An 8060-nucleotide genomic window follows, 5' to 3' on the forward strand; every position below is an offset into this window, starting at 1 on the left:
CAACGTCTGAGGCGTCCTTCATTACAAACGGTCGCACGTGCCAAGCCCACTCTATTCGGCCATCACGTTGATTATCAAGTGCGCCAAGTCTGTCCACATGTGCATTTGAACCCCCAGTGATTGCGACGATGTTCGAGCCCTCTGTAACAGGGCATTGAGGGCATCATAAACACTGTATTTGCTGGCACCAAATCTACGGTTGGTTGGGACGGAAGAAAACTCAGTAAGCAAACAACCGACATCACGGATTAGCCTGGCAAACTGCACAGAGAAGACTATCAATGGGTATCCAGTCGACCGAAAACCTTTACAGCCCGTTTGTCACGAAGAGAACGGACCGTGGTATAATAGTTTGTTTGCTTCCGTGACCCATCAATCTATGTTGGGGGTATCCATCATGTCTCGCATACCAGGCCGGTTAGTGTGTAAAGGTTTGACCAACCACTTCTGGTCCTACGGGTGTAGGGTTGGAAGATGTGTGGCGATATGTTCTTTGAAAATGACAAACACCACTGCCTTGTCGTCAGGCTCTTGATGCAACAACTGCTGAGCTGTTTCGAACCCACGTGTATATATTTTAGTAGCTTTAGAAGTTGAAAGTTCTTCGCTAGAACTGCCTTCCTCCATGTCTGTGTCAGCTGCGTTACAGCTGAGCAATTATTATCACTGCTATTATGGTGACCAGTGGGGAAAAGTTTATCTTTCATATCTCCGCCTGTGAATGTAAATTCCCGCACCTGCTGTTGCATCATTGTGAGGTCTTCTAGATTTTACAGCTTGGGAGTCGGGCGTTGGATCCGGACAATCGCGGTCTACCGGAAACTCGGGGACTGCGCCTACCTGATGAGCCCCAAGAAGGGCGAGACCTGTCGTGGGCTGTCGGAGAGTTTTCAGCAACATTGTGATTAGTTTCCTTTATGAAAATGTGCTGCGATATCTCGAATGTCGTGCCAACTGAATCATAAGGCGGCCTGTGTGCAGCACGTTTGGTTGTAGAATATCATAAGCGAGAGATTCAGTCGAGTCTCTCTTGGAAACCAAATTGATTTGCAAATGAGTGTATTTTTGAATAACCAGTGAACTTTGTCGGACAGAGAACACAAATATGTTGAGGAATTGTGAGACCATTCTGGATACTTCTGGAGCAACTTCATTCCGACGGAACTCCAGTTTTGGTTATGCTCTTGAAGTAAAAGAACTTACATAGAATGCACCCCGGCTCACATGTTCGCTTCCGGATCTCGACCTCCCGGTAGTCCTTATACACAATAGCTCCAGCCTTCTAAGTACTTGCTCATTTTCTGTCAGTCTGTTTGTATTTCCCATAACCAAAGGCGACATGAGCTATAGATGCTAGTCATATTTCCGCTGACCCACTGTCGCCAATGAGGGCATCACAGTTGTGTTGTGCCCACTGCACGACAAAAGATAGCTTGGTGGTATATTATCGAAACATCCCCGACCCTAACTGTGATAGGCTAACATTCGGACACCAGTGTCAGTATGCTTCAAGGAGATAGCGAACTGACGGGAAATGGAATCGTATGGTTTTCTCAAAATATCCGTCAGACAGGTTGCTTATGCAATACTCACGGAGTACGCAGTTCGTTTTTATTTCTGATTCCTCTACTTGGAAGAAATCCTGGTTAGGTTGTGGGGTGAATAGCGGCCACATAATGCTAGTGGCTGAAATCTCCGTATGAACTATGTAACCCCGAGGAAACGACAATCATTGTAGTAGAACTAATCTAAGAGCGCGGAAGCTCACTCTGACCGCTCCAGGAAAATAGTACGGTTGATTGTTCAAAGGGGTATTAAAAAGCATTGGATCTCCAAGTACTACCATATCGCTAACTTTGGTGTGCTCAAATCTTTTTAGTCTGCAAGTATCCGTAGTCAATGCTCACCATGGTTGGACTTGTTCTTCATGACTGTTGCGATCGTTGACACTGAGCTTTCCGAGATTGTGTCATGGGCTTTTGCTTTGTCATTATTCTAGTGATTGGTGGCCCAAGTGGTTAGAGCGCGAATTTACTGACCGGAAGCTCCGCAGCTCGAACCCGACCTCTGCCTCTATACTTTCCCCTGTCTAGGCTTGGGCAACCTGGCAGTATCCCAGCCCTCGTGCTTCCTTCGGGTAGCATGGCAGCTAGACACCGAAAGGGTGTTACAGCTGATATATATATATATATATATATATATATATATATGGTGGTTGTTATTATTCTCCCTTTTTTCGCCTCCAATCAAATGATGATCCATAATTCATGTGTCTCACTTACAGTGCAGTTTATGGTATGCGACTCTTCTCCAACCTCATGCGGCGTTTCAAGGAACTTGAATCGGAATTGGCTTCTCTACGTGAATTAAGTCATGAAGTAATTTGTGCGTACGGTTTTCAAGGAAATCAGGATCTGTTAGACCGAGCTGTGAGATTGCAGAGGCAGAACTTCGATCTGGAGAATAAACTGACGAAACTCACGGAAAACGAATCTCCAGGGCAAAAGAAGTTACGATCATTTGATCACCAGAAGTTAGCGTTGTCTTATCGTAATCGGTCGTTTTAAGGTACAAGAAACGACGTGTTGCGTTTCAATTCGCTTATTTGGGGTGGAATTACAGTGGTCTAGCCATTCAAAGTTCTGAGGTTACTGTGATGCAAAGGCTTATGGATGCCTTCGAGAAAGCAAGACTCATTGAGGACAGGTAAGTAATTCCTATTTCCCCATGGGCAACTCGTATAGGATTTCGTGCGATTTTACTGTTTGTGGACGAACCGACAAAGGTGTTAGTGCCCTGGGTCAGGTGAGTTCATTTGTACTAGAAGGCCACTCCTAGGTCGTCTCTTTGGTTGTACGGTCAGCTCTGGTTTCTGGACTCGGTATTATTGATGATTCTGGAGCAGCGATCAACGAGCGTCCCAGTTTGTCAATCTCTTTTGCTCATCCCCTTTTGCTCAGGCATTCCAGATGTTGAATTGGATTATGTTTTTCTGTTGAACAAGTTACTGCCACAGGATATTCGTATTTTGGCCTGGTCACCTGTTGGTGCAGATTTCAGTGCTCGGTATTCTGTGTTTTTCTATTATAACTGTTTAAGGTTCACTTGCTGTCAACGCTCTTACACCTATTTTATACCTTATTCTGGTTTGGATATTACGGTATTTCGGACGGTTCCCGTGTTTTGTCTCATTGACACAGATGATGGCCGAAGCAGCCAAGAGATTGGAAGGAACACATGATTTTCGAAACTTTTGTTCTATAAATTTAGAACACGAATTACCCGTCTTTGTACGGCGTATCGATAGTGTGTTAGTTCGTCTCGAGGATACATCAGCTTTGTGGTGAGTATTTTTGATAAGATGTATTTTCTTATCCTGACTAGGAATCCGGACGTGGAGGAAAACCAAACTACGCATGGTAATTTCGCTGACTGGGCTAGCTGCTGGAACGACGTCTTAGTTTTAAGTCATATGTAGCCGGCGTATTATCTATCCGTTTAACTTTTCTGGTCAGTGTCTTCTGGCTGATACGATATCTGATGTAAAACTCGGAGTTTTTTCCTTGTCTCGCATGCCAAGTGCGCTTCCCATTTTTAACTGGAGGAGCTATAGGCAGGAAATTTGTGGGACAAGATACTGTCTAACCGGTCTGTTCAGAATGAACCTAATAAGTGTTAAGCTTTGATGCCGTTTCTGTAGCACGGAAACTGACATGCCATTGTGCCCTAGCCACGGAGCCATCCTGAGCTCTATCCGACGTGTTATTTTACCTTCCTGTCAAACGCATCTGGATGGTGATCACGGCTTGTACAGCAGTGACATTTTTCAACATAGTGAGATTCAGTGAGTTGGAGTTTGTCAGCTGTTAACACTACAAGTCTTCCATCGTTTTTTTTTTGCTGACGGGAATACTGACATAAGTGAAGACTTATTATTCCGGTTATTTCTCCGCAAGTTCTTCCATGCTTCAAGTAGTTTGATTGGCAGAGTTGTTAGTACAACTGGATTTCCTATTAAAGAGAATGCGTTTTTCGGGAAGTACTAAACGGCAATTTTCCCAAAGTGAACAACAAGGTAGGCAACACTGTATTTGATATGCCGCCCTGGGAGGCATGGCTAACGGCCCACCATTAACCAGATCGACTGACTGCTGTTCCAGGGTGTAGGTATCTTATCAAGATGAAAGACACCAGTCATCAGAAGGTTAATGAAAACTTCTCTTCAGCCTGGTTTTGCCCTTCTTGCGGCTCATCAGTTAGGTGCGTTTCCCGGGTTTCCGTCAACGTTGTGTTCTACTTTAACCCTAAGTATATGCATTTCGCGCAATACACTCATTTTCAAACTAGTTTAGTTTAACGAGAGTGATTGTATTTGGTGGAGTGTAAGCACGGGGACTTAGGGCTGTTTGCACCAAGTCTCCGTCCCTCACGGTTGTATGGCAGTTAGGCTACGGCATTTACTAGGGGTGCATGGCCTTACTTTTACTTTCGGTAAGGCAGCCTGTGATCAGTGGTGTCATGACTCCGTGTGCTATCTCGTATCTACGTTCCTGAGTTGCCTTTGCATTCTGTTGCTTGGGTTGTCCTGTGTTATTTTGTATATTGCAGATCGACCATCATTTGATTGTTTGCGTCATCTCTTGCGTGGATCCGTCCAAATGATTACTGATCAACGTGAAGTATTTATGTAGGCCCATTTCCTTTAGTCGGTCTCGTTGAGTGACAGCCGCGGCTACGATGTATGTCGTTCGGTTCATTAACAGGAGTCTTGTGGCGGGAGAAACGTTTTTCCTAATGACTATGAAAACCACCCTTGTCAGGTTATACTAGTGGCTTTGAAGGAGGACGATCTCAAAATGGTATCTTATAAAGTCTTCTATAGCGTACTAGACGATGGGAAAAGTAAGGACACTCATTTTCAAACTAGTTTAGTTTAACGAGAGTGATTGTATTTGGTGGAGTGTAAGCACGGGGACTTAGGGCTGTTTGCACCAAGTCTCCGTCCCTCACGGTTGTATGGCAGTTAGGCTACGGCATTTACTAGGGGTGCATGGCCTTACTTTTACTTTCGGTAAGGCAGCCTGTGATCAGTGGTGTCATGACTCCGTGTGCTATCTCGTATCTACGTTCCTGAGTTGCCTTTGCATTCTGTTGCTTGGGTTTTCCTGTGTTATTTTGTATATTGCAGATCGATCATCATTTGATTGTTTGCGTCATCTCTTGCGTGGATCCGTCCAAATGATTACTGATCAACGTGAAGTATTTATGTAGGCCCATTTCCTTTAGTCGGTCTCGTTGAGTGACAGCCGCGGCTACGATGTATGTCGTTCGGTTCATTAACAGGAGTCTTGTGGCGGGAGAAACGTTTTTCCTAATGACTATGAAAACCACCCTTGTCAGGTTATACTAGTGGCTTTGAAGGAGGACGATCTCAAAATGGTATCTTATAAAGTCTTCTATAGCGTACTAGACGATGGGAAAAGTAGGGACCATTCAAATGTGACTCATGCTTTTCTGTCAGAGCTGTGAACCTCTAGGTTATCATCTTTCTAGGATCTCGTTTGACAGTATTTTCTTGTTTCCGTGCTACGTTTCCCCTGTGCCTTGTGTAGCAGTATCCCATAAAGCGAATCCCCGGATTCGTGATTTCCACGGTTGTTATCCTAGTTTTCTCTAAAGCACTTGCGGATTCGCACACTAGCAACCTTTGTTTCTGTAACGTTACAGTTACTACTGCATTGTAGTATGTTGGAAATTAGGGTCGCACATGTGTACGATCTTGTTGGTAACGGTTATGTCAATGCGAACCGCCAGCGAATCCATCCAGTTCGCTCACTATCCGGCGGTCCGGTCAGCGTAAGGATTCGTTGTTATCCCCCTCCTCATCATTGATAGCAACACCAGAGAGGGACACTGGTACTTCACTGTCCCACAACCATGTCAATATATTTTACTAAAGCACTATGATGGAAAGAAGAAAAGATGGAACAGGCTATCTTGCCAAAAACATCCGAGAGGCCAACACCTCCAGCACTCAGTCAGACAGTCAGGATAGAAACTGACAACATGAAAGCCACTGAAATCGGTTAGTCACTATATCGTCTGCGTCTGTAGCCAAGCACAAAAGGGTCACTTGAAGCCCATCCTGGAAGGTTATACTAGTGGCTTTGAAGGAGGACGATCTCAAAATGGTATCTTATAAAGTCTTCTATAGCGTACTAGACGATGGGAAAAGTAAGGACGGTAGACAGCACCAGAAACGACCAAACTTTTCGTAGCGTCCTTCATCCTCTCCTACCATGTTAAGTTTTGTCCAATTCTCGGTTTCGGCTACTCCTGCTTAGGACGGAATACTTCTCCACAGGTTCTTACTTGGCATGCGTAACACAGTCCAACCACCCTAACTTGTAGTGCTGGATGCATTCTTTGAGTAAAGTGCCCGCTTCATCAAAGGTCCTCTTCCCATGGATATGGGAAACAGTAATATCCTGACATGTGTCTCAAGAAATTATACGTTGGCTGTTAGCAAGTCCAAAGGATGTTGAGAGATGAAAGTGACAGTTACTTGGAACACAACTCCTTGGAGCTTAGATGTTACGTGTGTTACGTTTTTGAAGGAAATTACAGTTAAATGGTAGACACCACTCGTCCATACACTACCTCTCTCGTTACCTTCCTCATACTCATGATGTGGAACAGAAGCACCAACTCTACTTTCTTCAGTATGGCTGGAAGGTTGGGTATACGATATAGTTTTCTCTAAGAAGCCACTGTGTGGTGCCCAGACAGTTTTTCTTGAAAGTAGGTGTACCATAGCATCTTAGACATCAATATGTAGTTTTAGACTAGAAGTCACCAATACGAGAGTACCATTATAGGACATCTTTTCCTATGGTTTGGAAAATACTCGTGATTCCAAGCAAAGACTTCTCATTTCTCTCCCTCTCAGTGACCCTACTACAATGTGTGAAATATCGATCACGGGATCCGGTTTCCTGTATCATCAAGTTCGCTGTATTGTTGCGCTTCTCGTCACGATCGGGCGCGGATATGAATCTCCGTCGGTGGGTCTCCCAACTTCCTTTCCATTATGTCTTGCCAAATGAAGTTAATCGATGATCTGCTCGATATTGAGAAAACTCCAGCCAAACCACAATATCAGATGGCTGCAGGTAACTTTGCATTCTTCATGCTCTTTGTTAAATCCGTGTTGTTCAGATTACCCGCTCATTCTGATGACTGCGGAGTATCCTCCTGGCAGCCTTAGTTGGGAAACTAGCGAAGGTAAGTTTGCCGCTAGTAAAATTGATGACAAGCCACTGGTAGGGTCCACTAGGCGCTTTGGTGGAAATGCAGGTCTGAACACATTACGACGTTCTAAGGGCTAGCAAGCGGGAGTTTCATTAAGCCTATTTTCTTGCTACTGACATCAGGACGAGGTTATGGTTACCCGACCTAAAGCTGCCACCTTGACGTGGTGGTCGGGCTTGAGTGCTGCGGCGATCCCGCGAGTAATCGTGCTGCGAGGCGGTCTGGGGGTAAAGTCGTACTGTCCTCTGCGACAGGAGTGTGAAGGCAGTAAGGTGTTTCCCCCAGGCGACCAGCATGTCCATATTTATGGAAGCAGCGATGCTGCCTTCCCCTGAGGAAGGACGGGTTAGAAAAGGTCGGCCCCAAAAACCGCACACTCCGATCGCCCAACGGTTGTCTCCCACTGCCTCGTGGGTCAGACTTTTGAGTCAGAGGCTAGGGTCAGGGTCCCCGAACAAAACCCTATGTCATCCCACTGCCTTGTGGGTTAGACTTTTGAGTCAAAGGCTCAAGTTGGGATACCTCAACCAAACCCCTTCCTCGGCCTGGGCAACCGGGAAGTATCATTTGCCCGCGCAGTTCAGCGTCCACCGATGTCCCTCCCCAGCCCCTTCCCAGTGCACAAGCAAACGTCGCTGGGCCATTTGACTGTCAGTTATCTGACCGAAGGTCCTAATGCTCCTCACTGCCTACAAAATATAAACAAAATAACACCTTTCTAAATCCACGAGATCCTTTCTATATAGGAG

At 45.3% G+C, this 8060-nt stretch overlaps 1 protein-coding gene across 1 annotated transcript in view; it reads left to right on the forward strand.

The window, feature by feature from the left end:
- Positions 1-2267: 2267 nt before the first annotated feature.
- The window catches only part of T265_09821 (hypothetical protein), a gene marked incomplete at both ends in the record, with an annotated part of 12038 nt that continues 6245 nt past the window's right edge, over positions 2268-8060 (forward strand). Inside the window, 11 exons of the mRNA XM_009176004.1 lie at positions 2268-2378; positions 2412-2533; positions 2569-2706; positions 2745-2805; positions 2839-2923; positions 2961-3066; positions 3100-3160; positions 3201-3343; positions 6950-7064; positions 7109-7172; positions 7219-7284. Of these exons, the coding sequence (XP_009174268.1) occupies positions 2268-2378; positions 2412-2533; positions 2569-2706; positions 2745-2805; positions 2839-2923; positions 2961-3066; positions 3100-3160; positions 3201-3343; positions 6950-7064; positions 7109-7172; positions 7219-7284 (1072 nt within the window). The remainder of the gene's footprint in view (positions 2379-2411; positions 2534-2568; positions 2707-2744; positions 2806-2838; positions 2924-2960; positions 3067-3099; positions 3161-3200; positions 3344-6949; positions 7065-7108; positions 7173-7218; positions 7285-8060) is intronic.

The sequence above is a fragment of the Opisthorchis viverrini genome (assembly GCF_000715545.1).
Source record: "Opisthorchis viverrini unplaced genomic scaffold opera_v5_306, whole genome shotgun sequence".
NCBI classification, from domain to species: Eukaryota; Metazoa; Platyhelminthes; class Trematoda; order Opisthorchiida; family Opisthorchiidae; genus Opisthorchis; species Opisthorchis viverrini.